Source organism: Emydura macquarii, unplaced genomic scaffold, assembly GCF_026122565.2.
Source record: "Emydura macquarii macquarii isolate MOO-44397 ecotype Brisbane River unplaced genomic scaffold, CSIRO-AGI_Emac_v2 contig_2422, whole genome shotgun sequence".
In the NCBI taxonomy this organism is placed as follows: Eukaryota; Metazoa; Chordata; order Testudines; family Chelidae; genus Emydura; species Emydura macquarii.
In genome coordinates, this window is record NW_027132559.1 from 16,730,699 (window position 1) to 16,754,559 (window position 23,861).

General features: G+C 39.0%; 1 protein-coding gene across 1 annotated transcript in view; it reads left to right on the forward strand.

The window, feature by feature from the left end:
• The window catches only part of HIBADH (3-hydroxyisobutyrate dehydrogenase), a 129,412-nt gene that overhangs the window by 29,881 nt on the left and 75,670 nt on the right, over positions 1 to 23,861 (forward strand). Inside the window, exon 4 of the mRNA XM_067561643.1 lies at positions 4,440 to 4,561. Within this exon, the coding sequence (XP_067417744.1) occupies positions 4,440 to 4,561 (122 nt within the window). The remainder of the gene's footprint in view (positions 1 to 4,439; positions 4,562 to 23,861) is intronic.

The window sequence follows — 23,861 nt, forward strand, 5'->3', positions numbered from 1 at the left end:
TGGTGGGTGGGGTGCAGGCCTTGTTATGTTTGGAAACAGAAAGGGAACCCTTTGGTTGTCCGAGGAGTGTTACAGCGGTCCGTTCTCCTTATGATCATTTCAGATGTTTATTACTCTGGTGTCCGGCCTTTCCCTGTGCTGATTCACTCTGCAGAAGCCGGGTGAAGTGGAGGTGGTTGAAGGATCTGCACCAGCAGTTGCACAAACACAATGCTATGTCCTTGAGCAGTGGGGAGGTGAGAGGCTTGCAGTGTTAATTGGAACGTTCAGGGAAGAAAATACACTTGGCGATGTGACTCTCTGCCCCTTTCTGTGCTGTTTGCTGGACACACAGGCTGGACTTTCTGGTGCTGTAGGGATGGCTAAGAGGTGGGTGCATGTTCTTTGTGATTCTCTGTTCCTTTTATATCTGAGAACTGTCTGCTAGCTTGGAATACAGTCAATTGCCTCTCAAATTGCCTCCTCGGCCTGTAAACCTAATTCAACAAATTTTTGATGCAGCTGAAATTAAAACTGTCTCTTCAGGGCAAATGTGCTTGCTCCACCTTCATCATTCACCAAACTCCACCACTCACCAATATATAGAGAGGTGACTATTAGCAGAAATATCTCTGGTATAGGTGGCTGGAGCTGCTCCACAGACTGGAAGGACAGCTTTCTTTTTCATTTCAGAACCTTGAAAAGTGCTATATGCTCTCCAAATGAGGTCCAGCCTATAAAGAACGAAGAGATAACTGGTAATGTGCCCTTTTGAAAGGAGCTAAACCCCATCCCAACCAGCCCCTTCATGCACTGTAAACGTCACAACATTTTAATAACAGCACTGCAGGTATCTTATCATTACTACTCTCAGCTCCTTCCTCATAGGCCACGAAAGCTGTCTGAGCAGGAAGGAGACTGTAAGAGTTGCATTTCTGATGTGCTGAAAAGGTTCAGTATTGTGGCCCTTGGCAGCACAGTTACGTTATGGGGGGTGGGGGGGTGTTAGGTTTTTTCAAAGGAGAAATAAAATATAATGCTGCCCTTGTCTTTGACTTAGCAGGACATTCTGGTGCTGACAGAGAGCCCACTCTGCTGGGAGGACAGGAGCAGAGCCTCAGAAACAGCAGAGGCAGACAGAGAAGAATCCTGCAGTTGGGAGTAGTTTGAGTTCCGTAGGGCAAGGGAGGATTGGGCCCTTGGGCAGAATGAGGCATTGATGAGCCAGTTCCTGGATCTGGAGTCACACCATAGTGAACAGGAGCATGCCCAGCAAGAACGGGATTGTGCACTCACGCAGCCGCTAGAACAGCTGGTGGCAGAACGCTTTCAGGGCCTGCCTGCTTCTCTCCTGGAAGAGGCACCACCTCCTCCTCCCACTCTTCCTCCAGTTGTTGAGCAGGCTGCTGCTGAGGTGATGGTTCCAACCCACCCCCCTCTCCTGGTGGTGGGGAAGAGCATGCTGGTCGTCTGATGCAACAACTTCTGCCGGCACCTGAATCCCCCAGAGCATGCAGGAGTGGAAAGATGAGCCTGAGCCAGTGGCTGTATCCCAGCCTGTGTTCAGTCCCCAAACTCCACCCAGGAGTTTTCCCCATTTGTCCCCTTGCACAATATTCTGCAGCTGTTTTCCCCCTCCTGAGAGCAAAGGGAAGTGGAAAGGCAAGGAGATAGGTCTACAGACAGTAATGTTTGCATATTGCTCACATTGCTTTCTCTTTTGGTCATTTGTAGTTCCTATTAATGGTGCGGTTCCATGTATCCTTTTAAATAAAGGTTTCCATTCACTTCACTTGTGTATGCACTTTTCTTTCCGAGTATGATCAATGGGATATTTCCTACACGTTTGGGATGGGTCAGCGGGACTCACAGGCACAGGACTGAGTTCTGTAACTCTGGTGCCATAGAAATTCAATGAATTCTCTCTCTCCCCTGCCCTTCAGCCATTTTGTTTTTTAAAGAAAAGCTGGGTTCCTGACCATGAAATAAGCTGTGAAATAACTGTTGCGGTCCAAAGCACCAGAATGGAAAACAGAAGAGAAGTTAACTCAGATGTCTTTATGACTTTGTTAATAATTTAAGACACAATACAGACGGAGGAAGCCAAACTAAAATAACATTGGAGATATCTGACACTGAGCTGTGCTTTTATGACTCATCCTGCACCATCCCCATCTGCCTTCTCAATTCCCTTACTCAGTAAAGGAAAATTTGATACTGGCAAAACTGACAGATTATGTGTTGAGTGGTCATTTTTTGATAATAGGTTGGACTTTGACCATTTTAAAGGATTCTTAACTCTTGCCAAAAAAGAAAGCATTGAGCTCAAGAGTTTAAGAATGATCTGAGTCATACTGCAGAAGTTTCCATTTACCAGAAGAGATTAGGGTAACTCTATATTAGTGGTTCCCAACCTCTGGGCCAAAAGTGGTCTGCAGGGTCTTTAAAAGTGAACCACGGCTCCCCTTCCACTGGCTGCAAAAGGAAGCCACTGCCTAAGGACCCAGGCGGAGCATGTTGCCGCGGGGCTACAGAACCAGTGCAGGCTCCTTGCTGCAGCCAAGGGGATGGGAGATCAGCGCTCCCCTCCCCCTGGCTATAGCAGGGAGCACGGCAAAGCGCTCCACCAGGGTCTATAGGTGCTGGGGTCCCTGTTGAGCCAGAGGAAGGGGAGATCAGCACTCCCCTCCTCCATCTCCAGCAGAGAGCAAAGTGCTCTGCCTGGGTTTCTAGGTGCTGGGGTCCCTGCTGGAGCCAGAGGGAGGGAAGCACTGATCTTCCGTCCCCCTGGCTTCAGAAGGGAGCCACTGCCTAGGAACCCAGGTGGAGTGCATGGAGCTACAGGATGGGTATGGTTTCCCTGCTGCAGCCAGGAGGATGGGAGATCAGTGAGGAGGGAGTTAGCCTCCTCGCTGAACAGCTTCCATCTGGCTGCAGTAGTGGGGAGGGAAGAGGGAGTTGCTGGCGGAGACTGGTGGCCCTTCAGGGTTGTAAAAATGATCTGTGGCCCTTGAGTCAAAAAGGTTGGGAACCACTGCTCTGTATTATATGTGATGGCATAGACTTCCATCAGTCCCCTGTTTGAGGGCTGGTTCTGAACCTGGAGGAAGGTAACATAGTGATGTCTTCAGAATTGGCTTTTGTTAGGTTGCATCCAAAGTAATCTCTCCAGTCTGTTTCTTCTGTGAAATAGGACAAGAGCTTCATATGTTGGGTAATGTTTGAGCCTGGAGCTGTAGTATGGGCTAAAGTCCAAAGTGTCTGTATATGTATATCCAAGAGCAAAATTGAATTCATTTATGTTAAACAGTATGACCTTCTTTAAGTGTACATGCAACAATATAAACACATTGATACATTGAATTTTATTTCTGTGTTCGCACTGTACTATAACTAGGAATTGGATACAACATATAGTAGAATGGGTTTTTATTGCCTAGTATGTAACTTTAAATTATTACCTTTTTTTATTGGAAAAAATGTGCTGTGTGATGTGAGTGTTATGGGTTGTTTGGACAAGAATTGCAGGTGGGATGGGGAGGAGGAAGGCAAAGAAACGCAGTCTGAATTTGATTTTTGACCCATATATGGACAAGTGCCAATTGAAGGCATATTTTGTATGTGATATCTTCATTTTACTTAGAGTAAATTTCAAAGGTGCAATATGAAAAATGATCTTTTCCATGCTACATACATTTACCAGACACCAATAGGAGAAAAAACGCAACTTTTTCCCATGTTGCTTCCATATCGCTTCACATTTCTCTTACCCATTTCAATCTGCTGGATTTACAATTTGGAATTATAGTTTTTATTTAGAGCAAGTTCTGGTGGTAAATAAAAGAAGGTTGCTACATTGAAATGAATAGGTAATTCTGATAAGATATTTTGGTATGAAGGAAATGCCTTATGGAAAGAAAGATCCATTATGTATGGACCTCTTTTTTTAAGTTTGAGGTGAGTTAAATCTATATACTTGTATACAGAACTCTACCATTCATTGCATAAACATATTTTAAGTATGCCACATATAGAACTATATATAATCTTGTTTGATAGAATTTGTATCTAAACAATGCAAGTTGTCTTAATCCCTTATAGTAGGGTTTAGGCAGAACATTCTTTTTCTGTTCAGGTTCATAAGGGTTTTGTGGTATATTAGTAGTCCATTTTAAGTGACTGGTTTTGGATTATCAATACAAACAAACAAAAGCAAGCAACCAAAATACCCTGTATAATGAAGTTCAAGAGGCACAGCTATATGCTGATACCTTAGCAGATCTCACTTACTAGGATTTTAAGATTGTGATCTGAAAAGGATCAGTGGCCATTTTCTTGCATTGAGTGCACTGTCTTTACTAGCAGGTGATAGCAGTCAGAAATGTCATGTGCAGTTTCTACTTAGCTACAAATATTTTATTTACTAACGTTTTTTGTTTTTTGTTTTTTGTTTTTTTCAGGAAAGTGAAGAAAGGTTCATTGTTAATAGACTCCAGTACTATTGACCCAGCAATTTCAAAAGAACTAGCTAAAGCAGCTGAAAAAATGGGAGCTGTTTTCATGGATGCCCCTGTTTCTGGTGGTAAGTTTTGCTAAATGTATAATCACATATGTTGTACAAGATTTTTATTTATTGGTGCATACTTTTTCTTTCCTTTTTTCTATTGCTATAAGCAACCTTTTGTGCCATTTCCTAGCACAGTTGCTACCTCTTTTTGTTAATATTTTCTCTTTCCCTCCTCCTTTATTTGTCCACTTATATAGATATACTTTTCTTGCTTTGTTTTATTAATTTTTTTTAATGCTTTTGGGCTGCCTGCACAGGTGCACACACTCTTCTTGCCTTAAGGTGTGAAGTTTGACCCTCTAAGACCTGAGGGCGTATTCCTTGTGCTCTCTTGTCTGACAGGGGTGTTGCAGCAGCAGAGGAAAGGTAACTTGGGCGTGTAGGCTTCTGCTTGATCTTGCAGCCTGGTACATTTCAGATTTTCCACAGCCAGCTGCATTAGAGTCTCCTGCAGGAGCAAGGAGGGAAGGCTGATGACCTGCTAGAAGCTGCTTGTGACTTTACTTAAGTCTTAGATGCACACTTTGGTGCCAGGGTAGTAGACTGAATCTGGACTCACTGAGCTTTCTCTCAGCACAATGGTCCTTTTTTTTGCCCCAAGTTCACTAGGACAGCACTACTAGTAAGCAAACTGTTTTCATCCGCCCCTCCCCTAAAAAAAAAAAATCTTCCTGTTAGGAAATGTTAGCTTAAAGGATAGGGCTTCAGTCAAAAGATTTTTTAAAAAAAAAATCAGGACAGTTTTTATAAATGATTTTAAAAATGTTTTCAGTGTCTACGTAGAACATACTAAATGTATCCCATAAGGGCTAATAGTATGATGTAGCAAACTTTCTCGCGTATTTGATTTGGAAATGATTGGCATGTGTATATGTAATAATTGTGTACTCTTGAAGTTGGAAACTGATACTGCAACCTTAATATTACACACTTAAGGAGACACTTTTTAAAACATGCAAATCTTTTCCATTTCCTTGGGTCAAATTACATGTTAACATGATTTTTTTTAACTGACTGTTATTAAAGCCTAATTCTTGTCTAAATTTTTTACAATCTGGAAGATAATAAAGATAATAAAGTCTTGAAATTTAAAACAAAAAATACCAGACAGTTTTGTTGAACTATTTAGGATACTCATTCTTGGCTGTCCAGAGTTTAATTGCAGTTCTGTTCTAAAAATAACTCTGTAAATGGCATTGTGTGGTTTCATATTTGTTATCTTTTACTGACTTCAGATAAAATTTTCTTAGTTAACAAGTAAAAAGATGTTTCTTCTTCCCCTTCTCTCCCTCGCCTCTCCTCCAAGTGAGAAGTCCTGCAAACTGGCCCTAGAAGCTGAAGTTCAAACTGTGTTCTTCTAGTTTGCGCATCATCACCATGATAAAGGTTCTGCAAGGCCAAATTCTGCTTCTATTCTCTGCAGCTTCATTCTCTTCAAGTTGTAATTGAGGCTGAATTTGGCCATGCAGTTGGAGTTTGGGGGGGCTGATATTTTTCTGTTTTTGTGAACAGATGGTAGAAAAACTGAGGAGATATCAGCTGACAGGATATGGAAGAAAGGGTTCTTACTCCACAGCCAAAATATCTATTTCCAGTTTGTAAAATTAGATTGTCAGCATGGGAATAGACATTCCCCTCTACTACATACTTTTTCTGTCTTTTTTTCATAATCTTTTTCTAAACATAGTATGTTATATTTATGCATTTGGCCTCATTGATTTATGAGGTTCCCTTTGTTACCTCACTCCAAGTATAATTTCACAAATTGTTTGCCTGCTAGGGCAGAATCATAGAATATTAGGGTTGGAAGGGAACCCAGGAGGTCATCTAGTCCAACCTCCTGCTCAAAGCAGGACCAACCACAGCTCCATCATCCCAGCCGGGGCTTTGTCAAGCTGGGCCTTAAAAACCCCTAAGGATGGAAGTTCCACCACCTTCTTAGGTAACCCATTCCAGTGTTTCACCACCCTCTTTGTGAAAAAGTTTTTCCTAATATCCAACCTAGACCTCCCCTACTGCAACTTGAGACCATTGCTCCTTATTCTGTCCTCTGCCACCACTGAGAACAGCCTAGCTCCATCCTCCCTGGAGCTCCCCCTTCAGGTTGTTGAAGACTTCTATCAAATCCCCTCTCACTCTTCTCTTCTGCAGACTAAACAAGCTTAGTTCACTCAGCCTCTCCTCATAAGTGATGTGCTCCAGCCCCCTATTCGTTTTCATTGCTCTCCATTGGACTCTTTCCAATTTGTCCATATCCTTCCTGTAGTTGGGGGCCCAAAACTGGACAAACGGTGGCCTCACCAGTGCTGAATAGAGGGGAATAATCACTTCCCTCGATCTGCTGGCAATGCTTCTACTAATACAGCCCAATATGCTGTTAGCCTTCTTGGCAATAAAGGCACACTGTTGACTCATATCCAGCTTCTTGTCCACTGTTGCCCCCAGGTCCTTTTCTGCAGAACTGCTGCCTACCCAGGCGGTCCCCAGTAGCAGTTCATGGGATTCTTCCATGCTAAGTGCAGGACTCTGCACTTGTTCTTGTTGAACCTCATCAGATTTCTTTTGGCCCAATCCTCCAATTTGTCTAGGTCACTCTGTATCCTATCCCTGCCCTCCAAGGTATCTACCACTCCCAGCTTGGTATCTGCAAACTTGCTGAGGGTGCAGATAGGTTACCTTCTGAAAGTGTTCCCTACTCTCTTTTTACCCAGAACTTGTTGAGGTCATTTATTTTAAAATATTCCATTCAAACTATTATATTGGCTGCTTTTTTGTTGCTTGGGAATGTTAATGGCATAGAGAGTACACTTATAAAATTTGTGGACAGTACCAAGCTGGGAGGGGTTGCAAGTGCTTTGGAGGATAGGATTAAATTTCAGAATGATTTGGACAAACTGGAGAAATGGTCTGAAGTAAACAGGGTGAAATTCAACAAGGACAAATGCAAAGTACTCTTTGGGAAATGACTGTCTAGGAAGGAGTACTGCAGAAAGGGATCTGGGGGTCATAGCAGATCATGAGCTAAATATGAGTCAACAGTGTAACACTTGCCAAAGGAAAAAAAAAAAAAAAAAAAAAAAAAAGGCAGGGCGGGGGCGGCAAACATCATTCTGGAATATATTAGCGTGTGTGTTGTAAGCAAGATCTGAGAAGTAAAATTCTTCCGTTCTACTCTGCTTATTAGGCCTCAACTGGAGTATTGTATCCAGTTCTGGGTGCCACATTTGAGGAAAGAGCTGGGCAAATTGGAGAAAGTCCAGAGAAGAGCAACGAAAATGATTTAGAAAACATGACCTATAAGGGAAGATTGAAAAAATTGGGTTTGTTTAGTCTGGAGAGAAGAAGACTGAGGGGGGACATAACAGCTTACAAATACATAAATGGTTGTTACAAGAAGGAGGGTGAAAAATTTGTCCTTTTTAACCTCTGAGGATAGGACAAGAAGCAATGGCTTTAAATTGCAGCAAGGGGAGTTTAGATTGGAGGTTAGGAAAAGCTTCCTAATTGTCAGGGCAGTTAAGCACTGGAATAAATTGCCTAGAGAGGTTGTGGAATCTCTATATCCTGGAGATTTTTAAGAGCAGGTTAGACACCTGTCAGGGATGGTCTAGGTAATGCTTGGTCCTGCCATAAGTGCAGGGGAGTGGACTAGATGACCTTGCAAGTCCTATGTCTCTATGATTCTAATATAAAATGGAGATTTGGTTACAGCAATAACAAATATAGTTGACTCTTCTGAATAAAAATTCTTCTACTCTAGTTTGTAATGCCTGTAACATATAAAATATCATGAACGTTTTAGCATTTGTTGGGGAAGGGAAATCAGTGTTTAGCTTTTTCCAGTAGATAAAGATAAGAACACTAACTGTACAGGATATAACTTGGCACTAAACCAAATGAAAATGGACAATTGAAGGGCATGTTCTGTGTTAAGTGCTGCATTAGAAGAATTAAAAAGTTAAAGCATTAAGCAATAAAACATAACATTAAACAGTAAGACATGAAAGGATTTTTCGGAGGATTTATTGTATATCTTGATTGCTTTATTTAATATTTGGTCTAATGACCAACAGAAGTACAGTAATCAGCTTTAGAAATCTACAGGCCTTGTTGTATTGTTCTAAAATGCAGTTGTGAGGGTGGGGGATGGAAGGCAAGAGACATGAGCAATCATTGTTGTACCTGTATATTTCCAGGGTGTTGTTGACAAATGATTCCACTTGTGCCCAGCGTTATGCTGTTTCCTAATAGAAGTTAATATTTGTCTGTATTGTGAAAGCATACGTTTACATTCCAAATAATCTTTTGGAACTCATTTGTGCCGCAGACCTCATGGAGAAAGTGCTGGCCTCCAGTATATGAGGTTGGTGGTTCCAAGTGAAATGAATACATGTGACCTCCAGTTTGCAGCATTAATTCAACAAATTATTTGCATTTTTACTCTTACAATGCTTATTTCAGGACAGACCTAGAATTCCATGTATTAGTGACACACTTTCTTGGCTGGTGTGAAACTAGCATGTTCTACACCAGTAATATTCAGACCTATGGTTCAGGAGCCAAATTAGCAATCACCGTTACCCAAAAGAGCCACAGTAGTGTAAATTCATTGTTTCGTGTGTGTGTGTGTGTGTGTGTGTGTGTGTGTGTGTGTGTGTGTGTGTGTGTGTGTGTGTAATATTTCATTTACTATATCTATAGTTACAGATAAATATATATTTTGCTGTGAGAATAATATATATTATATATAATGACCAGGCATTATTACTTTATCAACTGCAATTGGTTAATAACATAGTAAAAGCATCCTGATTAAATCCCACAGTATTTTAATATCACATGCTGCAAAGAGCCACAGGAGACGCATTTAAAAAATGATTCACTGGGTGTGAGCCTCAATCTGAGTATCACTGTTATACACTTATAACCTAAATTCAGGAGTTTTTAATTGGGAGTTAATACACTATACTGCTAGAGTGTTGTGTTCTCATCCCCACTGTTGTATGCAGATTTAACTGTTAATACTGTCTAGAGATGGCAATCACTTTACATTGGGGATTAGGATCGTTGGCAGGTCTGTGTGAGAGTTTTTCCGATCGCTGCCAGCACTTTATTGATGTGCATAAAGACAGGAGATGAGTTCTACTGTTTGCTCTTTATGAATATAAATGTTCCATGCCAAATGAGGATACAATGAAAACCAATAAATGTCTATTGTAATTAGACTAATAATAAATGGATCCCTTTTTGGTTGGGCAATTTTGGCTCAGCAAAGATTTTTGGCTTGGCAACTTTACAACAGCCTTCTATAAAATACAATTATCACACGAAGCTTATATATATAGCATATTTAAAATTAACTTCCTTTGAAATCAGTGAGGCTTTGTGCTGAGTAGAATATCTCATCATGAGTCAGGGTGTCAAAATCTAGTCCTTACATGGACAAAATCCTGACCCCCATCGACTTCAGTGGAGGCAAGATACAGCCTCATTTGTAATAAGAGTTAACTCTAAATGGCTATTATGCTACCCTAAACCATAGATAAACTCTTCTCCCACTGTGCTGTATATAAAGGAAAATGTATATCAAAAACAATAAAACAAAAGCAAAATAGTTTTTTTATGAAGTTACAGGATTCTGATTTTACTATTCAAAGAACATTTTAGGCTTGCAGCTCAGAGTAATGCTTCTTTTATATCTTGAATTTAGTATGTTTGCATGCTGTATGTGTCTAAAACTACAGCTGGTATGTTCATGTAAAAATAATTTCTTATATTTCATAATCAACATACTCTTTCATGTTGTGAACCTTTTTATTTCACTTTTGACATACAAGAATATAATTGTTTTAAAGACTAGTAAAAACAAAAACAAAACAGGAGAGGATATACATCAGCTCTTCTACTCAAAATACTTGGTATTGCAATCTCGCAAAGGAGGTACAGTGTATAAAAACAAAATCCATGGCTTGTTTGGTTTTTAACTTCCTGGAGCTGTAGGCAAGACCGTCTCCAGGGATGTCTGAAGTATTATCAGTCTGACTATGAGATTTTAATGGGTTTTCCTTCACCACATATTGCAGCCATGACATTTTTATGTACTCTTGTGAGAATCTGTGGAAGATGGTGGTCTGATGCTGACTAAAAAGGGCTGTAAAGTATAGAACAATTCTCATGCTGACTTGGTGATTAAGGAGGTGGGGCAAACCACCCATATATTGGAACAGCTCATTGTGTATCCCCATGCTGAAAATGATCACAGAAGGGCGGAGTTCCTTTTTCCACAACCCTCCCAAACCTGATGTCATGGATTTCCCTTTTCTTTGCCTCTTTTCCAATAGTTTCTACTAACCATTAAACAATTTAAGGTGATGTTACTGCAGCACCTGAAATCTGAATTTTTTGACTTCATAATGCTTTTGCCAAATATTTACAGTGGATGGCATCCGAATCAGCAAATTGGCATGGTCAAATCCCATGTCAGGTGATGGAAACATACAAGCCATAATGTCAACTGTAGTAAAGATCCAGTATGTATTTATCCCAGGTGAAACAAAGCTAATCACACCATTGTGGTAACTGCTAAAAATTAAGTGTTGTATCAGTGTATGCAATAGCAAAAGAGCCTTTGTTGCAGTGAAGTTAGCACTACCCCCAAGCAACTGTTCCTCGGTATTTTGATATGACCAGTGTAATAGTTGTGCAAGCTGATGCCTTCAAAATGGCTTGGGCACATGCTTAATACAAGCACACAGGCCATTAGTGTATACTTTAAAAGGACTCGAAGCAGAACAAAACTATGTGCAAATTAAAAGAGAACTGTGTGGGTGCAATGTGAAAGTTTCAGCAATATGTTTTTGATAAAACAGTCCTGGTTCAATTTTTTGTTGCATTAGACAGACTTCCAGAGATGTGAGGATTTTTGTTTTCTAAAAACCTACCTTTAAAAAAAAAAAAAAAAAAGAGTATCTATGCCATATTTCTGATCCCCCGGTCTGCATGTGGTTGTACAGAGAGATCCTTTAACTCCATAATTTTTCGGATTTATCATCTCTGTTGTGAGACACACAATATCTTTGTTCTAGCATATGGAGAGGGGAGGCACTTCAGTTCCCTCTTCATAGGTTTTGTGTGTGTGCGCATGCATGTGTGTGTTTCTGTTTGGAGTAGAAACTAATTATTGGGATCTTTGGAACAATACCCAGAAGAACAACTATTTTATTTTTTTCAGTCATGATCTCCAGCCATTTACTCATTGGCAAGCCTATCATAAGTGGAAAAAGATGCTCCTCTCCTCACTCCCACTTCTTGCACTACTGATATTTCTGGACTTATGCCTTGTTTTATAACTCCCCATGGACATGCTCCAGTCCACTTTACAAACCTTGCCCCCTGTACAGCAGGCAACAACATAATCTGTGCAGTCCCTCACATCAGGAAGAGCTTTCCCATCTCTGTCTCCTTTGTCTGCTCTCCACTTTCAATTTCTTGTCCATTGTTTTCTTCCTTGAACGTGCTGCTTGTTTTTCTCTCTTCCTGTTTGTTGTGTAGTTGAATTCTTTAATATAGTCTACATGCAATGGTGGGTTTTTTTCACTGCTGTTTTTTGTTGTTTGGACTACAGTATAAATCATTTTATGTGACTGTTTATATTAAAGATGGCATGCAAAATGTGGTGTACAGAATAATTGAGCTATTCAATAATGAGCTATTGATAGTCAAAGAGATAGGTGGGAATATAAAAGAGATTTACAGCTGAATTGGGAGTGGAGCAGCAGGCAGGCATGAAGGAGGAAGAAATATTAGACTGAAAGTTGGGCCACTAAAATTGAGGGTTATAAATTATTTTTAAAAGTTGCTGAATTACTGATAATTTTATTTTTAGAATCTTTAGTAAGAAGTTGGAAGTAAGGAGGTGCAATCTGGACAGCTAGAAAGTATTGAACATCTTGGAAATCTAGCCGCTGATAAAATGCAAGTTTTGAACATATGAAAATATACAAACTTGCAGTATATATATCAACAGGGTTGGACAATATGCTGCAAAAGAATTTGGATAACAAGTTTAGTCACCTGACTTTGTTTTGTTTTTAAATACTATGGAGAACTGAAGAGGTATTAGGAGACTGAGAATGGGTAAACAAAGTTTGCATCAATGTATTTTAAAACAGAGCAAGAGTGGAGGGGGGAGAGAAGTGGTCCTGCAGCGACCAAGGAGATGGAGGGATTGATTTATTCAAACACAACATATAGTGTGGCTATAATACTAACTTTGTGTATTTTGGCCAAGCAATGACAGATGTGCAGAGGAAAGTATCTAACTTCATACGTTTGAAGGTGTAAATGATACGGAGAGAAGGGGATTATTTAGATGGTCCAGTGGGATAGAACTAGCCGTAACGGGCTGGAAATAATAATAATAATAAAATAGGCTGAATATACCAGGAAAAACTTCCTAACAATATTCTTAATAGATTATGGAATGCTTTTCCAAGGAGGGGTGGGAGTTAGAAGCCAGATCTCTTGATATGCTTAAAACTAGACTAGGCAAAGCACTAGAAACTATTCTGTAGGGAAAAATACTTAATGGGATGGGTTACATGATCTAATAGGTCTTTTCCACCTCTAGTTTCTACAATTCTATTGTGTTCTCACACATGGTGTTCAAAACCAGTTAAAGGAAAACAGTCCAGATGGAAGTTAAAGATCCCTTTGGCACTCTTTGGAAAGAGCAGGCGATAACCCTGGAATTATGGCCAACATTCATTTCTTTTTTTCAGTAAAACTGGTTCTGATATTCATGGCTATAGGTGAGCTGTTACTGACTTTCTAATGGCTGCTCTACTTGCCTACAGTCGCTTCACTGCTGGTGTCTAAATCACCCCTTAGTGAAGTGCTTTGGGATACAAAAGGTGAGAAAGGGGCTAGAGAAATTCAAACTCTAGTCTATCATAATCCCAAGGGAATAAGGAACCTTATTTATTTGTAATTTATTTTGATGATTGGCCTTTTAAAGTGCTTTAACTTTAAGGGGATTCAGGTGGTGGAGGTTGGTGCTTCTGGAATGCAAAAGGCTGCTATGAAGCTATATATAACTGTTCGTTCTTTTTTATTTTTAAATGTTATGGGGATTTTTTTTAATGAAGCCTTTAGTTTAAAGAAAAGTATTCTGGAATTTTCTGTTTCATCAAGCATACATAATGTAGTCAGAATCTTTTTCTCAACTAAAAGCAGTTGCTGTAACTGTTTGAGAACATCCTATTAGATGTTTTCAGAGGTGACTCAAAACAGACTTTAAATCTGCAGGTGTACTTTCATGTATATAACCACTTGTTTATGCAGATTGGCTAGTTGAACGTCTAAAATTGCATTTTCAAACTTTTGACCCTGGTTCAGCAAGGTACTTAAGCATATGTCTGATTTTACGTACATGAGTAGTCTCATTGATGTCAATACCTTGCTTCCTAAATACCACAATCCTGTAAGCTGCTCTGCAGGGGTGTGGACTCCTGTAACTGTGTGCAGCCCAACTGAAGTCTTATCCTATTTTAAAAAACAAATAAATAAAATTGATGGGAGTTCTTTGAAGGTGTAGGGGTCCACCAATACAGAACACCTTGCAGAAGAGGGGCTTTTCTGAAAATGTCACTTCTTGGTGTTTTAAATGGATTTAGTCAAGATCAATAGGTCTGAAACCAAACCTGTTGTTGGGTCCCATCAGAATTGATGTTAGCATTTGGATTCTTTTAATTTATTTCTTAAAACTATGAAGGTGGTTGGGCAAGGAAGGGATTTATATATTTGAACACACATTTGATTCTGAGCAACTGTGCAAGTAGCTGGTTTGTTTACTGAGACTAGTCCCATAATGGAGGGTACCTTTTTGTTTTTACTTTTATCTTTTCAAGCTGGGCCGATAAAAATGGAAAATGTTATAACAGAAGCAATAGTTCTTCATTTAAAAAGAAAAAAAAAAAAAGAAGAAAAATAAATTGTGAAAGTAGTGCAGTTTGTAGAGTACCTACATTAATCATGTCAGTTTTTCATTGATTCAGCAGCTGGGGTCATTCTGCTTGAAACACTGATCTTTGATTACCTGAAACTACACGGAAGCTATGGATTAACTTGATTAAATTTGTTTCTCTTCCACTCAGATAGAAGGACCACTACTTTGCATTAAATGAAAGCGCATAATCAAATGAAACTGCATAGCTCTGTACTGCTCTGGAGCTAAGAAGTATGCGAAGGTTCGCACAGTCTGACCAGTAACATTTGGTGGTAGAGAGGAAGCATAGAGTCCACTGTAAGGCAGAGAATAAGGAAGATTAATTTAACTCCATTTCTGGGTTAAAAGAGGATTATTGTGGTAATTAAGATTTCTCCATGCCAATGTACAATGTAAAACGGAAATGAAAACAAAATGGTGTGTTACATTAGAAGTTTGACCTAAGATCTTAACTCTTAAAATTGCAGAGAAAAAAAATAACTTTGCATTCTTTACATTGCTTATTTAATCCTTGTTGTTCACTTAGCTTTGACATTGAGTGTGAGATTTTTTAAAGCACACCCAGTATTGGCTTAACCCGGCTCCTAAGGAGAATAAAAGGGAATTTTACCATTGGCTTCAATGGAGCAGGATTAGGCCAACACTGATTTTCAAAAGCACTCATGCCCTTCAAACTAGTTTGTTTGGCTTCAGTTTCTGTTTCTCAGCACAGTGTAGTTCTGTTTGGCTTTTCAGCACTCCAGGGGAAAGTTAAAATAAAAATATCTCCACTGAAATGAAAAAAAAAGTGTGAAAACATTATATAAAATTTTATTAAACCCTTTAGGAGTTTAAAAAATATTGACCTAAATTATTTGATGATGGCCCTTTAGGCTGAGTAGAATGTCGGCTAACTTTTCTTTCTTTTTCTGTTGATGCTTAGCTGCAACATTCTTACCAATGAGCTATCTGAAGTTTAGTTTTTTCTTTTTGGTTAAAAAGATATCGCTTGCTGGATTCTGTACTTTGTAGTAAGACACTGGTTATTGGGTAACCGACACAGTATGATGATTTGTATGTTGTCAAAGATAACCTCCATTCTTGCTGTCATATTGTATTCAGTTTCTGTATATTTCCTCTGCTTCATGAGAAGACACAGTTGTTAGGTATGTCTGGTCACAGTCACTAATATGTTTGCAGACCCACAGATATGGGAAAAAACCTATTTTTGACTTTATCTTGTTCTGTCAATATTTTTGGATTGTGAGTGTGCATGATATGTAAATGGTTGGCTAGGTTGCACCTATGACCTATTTTTATTTTAAAAAATGAACTGCATATCAAGAAGGACTGGAAAGGTAATTTGAAGTTTGGATTAATCTGGATATCTGAAGGGTTAACTGTGTTAATTCATAAATTTGCTGGTTTCCAAAGACTTGTGATGAATAACTCAATGGTGTCCAGTGTTACTAAAATTGGTCAGAAACACAAGTGATGATTTTGGAGACAACTGAGTGAAATACATTTGCAGTTTCTAAACAAGGCATTTGAGATGGACTATGCTGGAAAAAATGTAGACTTTTCCAAAAGGAGGGAAAATATTTTTTCTTACTTGCAACCTGAAAACCTTGTCTGATTAACTTCAGATATCTCACAACAAACAAAACAAAAGCACCACCATCACTGTAAAACCTTCATCTGCTAGAAAACATGCATAAGAAATTTTGGGTAGAAACCAGTTTTTTGTGGAAGTTAGATGGGGGAGGGAGGGGACGGGGACAAGAATTCAGAATCAAGCTAGTAATGGTTAAGCCATTTACAAATCTAAATGTGTCTGTGCTCCCTAACAAAGGTAGTTCTTGGCAGTTATGGTCACTTTAATAACGACACACTACTTACTGCATCTTTTCTAAAAGATATGCATACACCTCAAGTTAAGCAGAGTTCTAGCTACTGGAAGGAACCAAACTTTTAGTAAAAATTAGGCAGTCTTTCTGAATCTTTAACAAATGAGGCATTCAAGAAAAAACACAGTTATTACAGTAGGATCTTGCTCACTTGCACTGGTGGACTGGGAGACTTACTGCTGGTAAATTAATACAACAAAATAAAGGCTGAGGATTTTGTATCTTAAAATGTACACTGTTCATTGAGGAATAGATCCAGACTTTCAACTCTTTCTTGAACATAGGGTGGTGTGTTGCTTCAAGACCCCAGGAAAAAATTGAGACTCGGTGAAAACATCTCCCATGCTGTCCCCTTGCTTCTAGGAAGAGGGAGTAAATTGTGTCACCACCCTTTTTCGGAGTGCAGCTTCTCCTGCTTCTCTCACTCCTCCCATGTGGTTGGCATGTAAAGAAGCAGTGGAATCACTGCACCTTCTCCCTGCCTTCTTGCTTGAGTTGATATTGGATGTGTAGCCCCTGCCCACTCACTGACCCCACTTGCATATTTGAGTATGTTTACACTGCAGCTGAGAGAGTGCTTCCCAGCCTGCATACACTGTCACTTGAGCAAGCACACTAAAAATAGCAGTGTAGTTGAGGGTAGCCACTCCAGTACACACCCAGGGGTGTGGTGGGTTTATACTCAGGCAATTAGCCTGAGCTTCTGCCTGTGCTTCTCTGGCTACTTTGCTATTTTTAGCACATTACCTAGAGCAGAGTTAGTGCCTGTCCATTCACCTGAGCACACTCCCAGCTGCAGTGTAAACATACTCTTTGAGTAAGCTTTGTGGACGGTGTGGGAGCGGTCTTATTCAGTGCAGCTGCATTGTACTGAGGCACAAACTTGTCTTTAGTTTAAATGTAATTCAGTGTTTATTTTAGAATAGTTCTTGGCACAGTAGTAAATCTTAGTGATAGCTTCACTGTAGCACTCTTAAGCCTCTGCTGAGAGAATGTGTGAATATTACCAGCTTGGTGGAATAATCAGTTAGTAAGGCTCTAGTATAGAGAGTTTCTCTGATTAATAGGGCATACACTTGATTTTCTTTGGGATACATTCAGCCCAGGATACACCTCAGCAAAGGGTTCTGAGGGTGATACAGTGGCAGAGTAAAGCTGTTCTAATTATCTCTTTTGGGGCAGTGCTGACTAGGATGGGGGCATGGATGGGGCAACTAAGAACATTCACTGAATCAGAGCATCCTTTTGGGGACCCTCTGCTCAAATCCTGGCTGTAGCTTAGAGCTCCCACTCTCTCCAGGTGGAAACTTAAATTGAGTGTGCTAATGGTACCACTGGTAGCCTCTCCCACTCATCTTGCCAGGGGCACAGGAGACTAGGTTGCCTTGGAGAGATGTAATTCTCACTTGCCAGTGCCAGTATGAGTATATCTGGTCCTCCAAGTGAATCAATCTTCCAGTAAGGCAAACGAAGAAATGTTAAGCCATTTATTAATGGTGTAGCAATAACCAATGTAAACTGAGTTACCTTGTAATGAAGCAAGTGACTCCAATGTGTCTTTGTGTAGCCATCAGGTGCTCCATTTTTGAAGAATGTGGTCACTTATGTATTGTATTCAGCAATTGCTAGTGTCCAGTATGAATAACTGCTTTATACTCTGTGTGCGCACGCTTGTGCACATTGAATTTTCTAAACAGACAATTATACAAAAGTTGAGTGGAGCATATTTTGGTAACTTGTTTAAAGGATTCCTGGAAGATTGAAACAGTAGGCAGCAAAGCTTATTAAGGAGTTTTTATTTTTACGGGCTCTCAAGAATTCAGAACGTGGCTTGCTTACTCAATTTTTTTAAATCCAACATCCCCTTATAGACTTCATTTTAGAGCCAACGTCAAATCTATGCTATGCTTGTCTTAAAATGCAAACATGCACTCTTGCTCTTTACTGTTTACTGAATCAGAACCCTACTGTTTCCACTAGCACTGTATCTAATTTATGGTGAGGTGACCACAAAAACTAAAATTATTTATATGTTGGCACCTAACAGCACCACTATAGTTAAAGGTCTGTTGGCATTTCCATTATAAACCTTCTCTTTGAGAGGTTTATAAGTTGGTGGTTTTAGTTTGCTTCGGGCTCAAACATGTCATTTTTTTCCAAGCACAAATTCTTTTACAGATTTCATTTAAATCAGTTTGGCCACTATTTATTAGAGTGGGAAAAGTGAGGGAAAGGGAGTGTTGGAGTGGAAGGGATACAGGATTTAATTTTGATTTCAGAGACTTTTTGGTCAAACTACATAATGAAAGAAAAATGGTGTTTTTATTTTGTAGGCATTTAACCCTTCCTTGGTTACATCAAATTGCCTAAAACCACTTTTTAAAGTTGCTACTAACACTTTATCTTCTGTCACCCCCCCCCCACCAAAAGGCACACTTCGCTTTAACTAGCAGAACCAGACTGGACCCCAGTAGTGAGAAGTCCTTCTGGAGGCACATATTGCCCAGCTCCACTGGGAGGCCTGAGGTTGGCCATTGCAGCCCACAAAATGGGTGGAGCTCATCAGGAAGAGGATGGGCTAGGGGATTTGTCAGAGTTGCTGATTCATCACAATCCCTGAGCAGTTTAAAGCTGCCTTCCCCAACTGTTTGCTCATTCCTCTGGGATGCTTGTGAATTGCCTTTTGGCTGCAGTTTGCCCTTTGAGTCAAGGCTGGTATGAATTGTATTTCCCCTATTCCAGCATGCCATGCCCACGGAGTAAATTTGACTCCTTTAATTCTTACATGTTGTTCTATTGTAGTACTAAGCAAAGTGAGCAAAGTATATTTTACTACACATCAACGTATGCATTCTTGTGAGAATAGTATGCATAAATAATACACACTGACATGATGCATGGCAAGACCCACAAATAATAATCATAATCGTGAAAACAATAGTAAAATAGTTTATTTTATCCTTTGGTAGTTAATGACTTGGTTCATTTAGAAGAAAAGTGTAAACTGCCCAGTGCAAAACTGAAAAAAGAATAATATAGTGTTTCTCTGGATATGTTTTTGTTTTACTCCACATCTGCATAAAAAAAAAAATTTACCACCTTGTGTTTTTAAAATGTGTATTCTTTGGCATGGAACCTAAACTAGTGTAAAGTAACAGAGGTGATAACGTGTGAATTTCAGGATGAAAAGAAACCTAATTTCTCTTTTCAGACAGAGTATTTTATTCTGTTTTGTGTATGTGATATCAAAAACCCAGTAAAGGAGAGATTTTCAAAGGCACATAGGGCAATAAGGCACCCATCTCCCATTTGTGCCCTTGAAAATCAGCCAAGACATCACCATGTTGCCAATCCCAAGTATCCAAAACTCATGAGTCAGACCCCCCAAAATCATGAGATTGGCTTAAAAAATCATGATTTAAAAAAACGCATATGGGTACTCTTTCTCTTTTGCTTTTTAGCATGTTAGGATTTGTGTTTTCAAGCTTTTTCTTCATGACTATGAGGGCTAGAATTTTTTTAATGAAACCTGAGATTTTCAAAGTTGCATGACTTTAGGAACCAGGGACATTAAAAAAACACTAAATAGCACAAAGCTCAGAATAAAATTGCAACATTTGTTAACACTCAAATCATTCAAGACATCACTGTCACTGGTATCCAAATATCACTAAAGACCAAGAAAAGTACACACAAAATAAACTACACCAGGAAAAAAGTACCTTCCACCTCTCATGTAAGTGTACACAGATAGCATGTGCACTCACTGAAGGCCACAATTCAGCAAAGCACTTAAGCATCTACTTAAGTCGCATTGACATCAGTGGGAATTAAGTATGATATTAACAGATGTGTTAATTGGGTTCTCAGGCTCTGATTTTGCAAGCTGTTCTGCACGTGTGGACTCTCAACCATACATGTTCATATATTCAAAGACAGAAGGGGCCATTGTGATTATCTAATCTGACCTCCTGTTTAACATAGGCCATAGGACTTCCTTGAATTAATTCCTATTTGAACTAGTGCATACCTTTTAGAAAACCATCCAATTTTTTTATTTTAAAAATTGCCAGTGATAGAAAATCCAGCCCTTAGTAAATTGTTCCAATGGTTAATTATCCTCACTGTTAAAAAGTTATGCCTTATGTTTTGAGACTGTGTCCGTCTATCTTCAGCTTCCAACTGTTGATAATATTGTACCTTTGTGTGCTAGATTGAAGAGCCCATTATACAGCTTCTGTTCCTCATGTAGGTATTCATAAACTGTAGCCGAGTCACCCCTTAACATTTTCTTTGTTAAGCTACATTGAACTCCTTAAGTTTGATTGAATTTCTTAGCATTTTTCACTAAAAGGCCTGTTTTCCAATCATGGGTCATTACATTCTTTGATCAGTCTCATGGTTCTTCTCTGAACCCTATCCAGCTTATCAACCTTCTTCTTGAATTGGTAGTTAGTGGATTTTATGAGGGTTTAGGGGTCCACATGCACAGAATAGTTTGTAGAACTGATGTTCAAGGTTTGATTAACACAGTACTGTAGCTAAATAAACACTTAAGGCCTTGATCTTGCAATGAGCCTCATTCAGGCATAGTGGTTTGCCTCACAGGACCAGCCTGATTGGGGTTTTCAAAGCAGTGCAGGGGTTAATGGAAGATGTTTAGCTAAATCTCTTGCATTGCTTTGAAAATCTCATCTTTTGTATTTTGAGATGAAATTGTGGTTGAAGTTTGAGTTAAACCTAAAGGATTTGGTATTGGTATGAATTAAATCTTAGTAGCAAAGGGAGATGTTGCTTTCAATTTAATATTAAAAACCTCATTGAAATATAACTTGAACAGAAAAATTCAGACTGCTTGTTTGCCATTCTTGGGAAGGTAGTAATAGATTTCACTTATTTATGTAATGACTTCTGCAAATATGATCTTGAACCAATGTATGTATATAGACTTCATAAACTGTAGTCTTCATTATCATTAGTATTGATGATTTTTTCCAGTACAACTATGACTGACTCCTTTTAGATACTGTCCCTCACTTCCCAGATCACTGACTGAGACAGAAATACTGTCCAGTTGTTTTCCTCATTCAGGCTAGAAGTCAAACTACCGTTTCCAGTGAAATCTCAGCTGGGTAAAGAACTGCTTTCTTGAATCCTTATCACTTGATTCTTTAACAACCTGAATATCTTTCACATGAGTTAATGGAATAAAAGATAATGTGACCTAAATTCCCATTATCGTCTGGATGTCTAGTGATGATTCCAAAAGTACAGGATTCTTGTGAGGGTGAGGAGAAAATTGGTTTATTAGCTGGTGTGTAGTTGTCTGTGAGTACTTGACTTAGACTGCAATAGCAAGAGAAGCTATCAAGTGTTTTTGTGGCCATGTGGGTTTAGCCTAGAATTCTAACTATTCCAAATCCAAATGCTTATGCAGGTTACCAAAATAAGGACAAAAAAGCTATTTATTTATTTAACACCATTTTGGTAAACGGTTTCATGGTTTTTCTTGTATTCGGGTATCCACCCGGTGATGGATCCCCACCTTCCCTTCCAACATATGCATTTCTCAGCATGACTGTACTATGCATGTTCCTGAAATGCTGGAAGTGAAGTTTAATGTAATTCAGTTACTTTACAACCTTGGGACTAGATTATACAATGCTTACTCACATGGATGTACATTTGGCAATTCCCAGTGAAGCCAGTGGGTCTAACTACATGAATAAGTGCTCACCAGGGTGGGTAGAGCTCTATAATCTCTCCTGTTATAATTATATTGCTTGCTTTTAAACCTTTTTGAGACTGCCAAACCACTTGGACATTTTGCAGGGGAAAGGAAAAGTTGGCTAGGAGAGGGAAATTGGACTGAAGATTTAAGTTAATTTAGCAGGGCTGCTGGTATTTGGGCATAAATGACCCACTGGAGGCTCTGTATATAGATTTTGTTTGTAGGTAAAGATAAGATGCTAAATTAGAATGAAAATAGTCTGGACAAAGAGTTCTAGCCATTAGATTTTTAGGTTCTGATCTTGCATTTGGATCCAGATTGGGGTGAGGAACCCCTGAGCCCATAGAGAATTCCATTGATGGCAGTGGTTGATGACATCTGTACAGATGCAATGATCTTGGTCTTGCAGCCTCTTGTGATTTTATTGTGATAGTAGGTGTGATGTTTGTTTGAAGCGCCAGCTTTTATATGAAAATAAAATTCTCCTAGCCTTCATGGTTTAGAGAAAAGATTGAAAACATGAAGGATATATGTCTTAGAGGCTCAAAAACTAGAAAACAAATTCCCCCAAATTTGGGGCAGATGTGTTCAGACACATCTGAGTGTAGTATCTGGTTCTTAGTGGTTGTACATCCTGTGTATGCGCACACAGTAGTGCATAAGATACTAGAAAGTGTTCATTTTGAACACTTGATCTGTAAAATCAAAGTGGAATGGACAGGAGTGACATTTTAAAATAAAAAATAAATGTATTTAATTCATTTCTAAAAACAGTGAAATTGTGTTCCACGTATAGAGGTAACTGTCACCTTTAAAGTATTTAGATACATATCTAATTAGATATGTCGTCTGTTAGCAGTAGTGATATAGCTAATACGAAGCTTAGTGGTAATATATTTTCTGATCAGTCCTGTGTCATCCAATGATCTCTTACCACCATCTTTCTGAATACCTTTGACAAAGTAAACAAATTATTTTCGTAAATGGACATTGGAAAATGAGAAGGTATGTTGAGCTTTATACAATTTCTGTTTTCCATAGAATTCTCATTTATTTTGGGCCTCCCTATGCTTGTGAAAATGTAAATGAGAATTTAATTGCCGTTTGTTCATTGCTAAACCAGATATTTGGCAGACAAGTGCAGTATGGGCTTCTATTTCTGCCTTGCAATGACCTTAACCTGACCTGAAATTACTGGTTTCTATAAGGGTTGCATTGGCTCAGGCTTTCTGCTGATGGTCTTATAATAGTAACTGTCAGTACTATGTGGTATTTCTTTAATTATCCGGATTATTAGCCTGTTTGGTAAGAACAGAGATGAAGAACTATTACCAAACACTTAAAAAGATTACTTTGTTTTAAGTTATTTTCACAAATGTCTACAGCAACACTGTAATAATTGTTTCCTATCTCTTTTTAAAGTATGCTATTTCAAAAATAGGAGGCCAATTATTTTTAGTGTATACTGGACATATAATAGTTTGAAGACACCTGTTTATGCAGTTCAAATCCTTTTTTAAATGTTAATCATAATTAATTTTCCCCTCATTCTTTCCATATTTAGGTATGTTACCTGTTTTTGGAATAGCCAGCTGTTTCAAACACTGTTCTCACTTTAAAGGAATAAGAAAGTCTTGGCAGACACTGGAGCAATTAATTGCCTTTTTCAGCCAAGTCAGGTTAGGAAAGAAT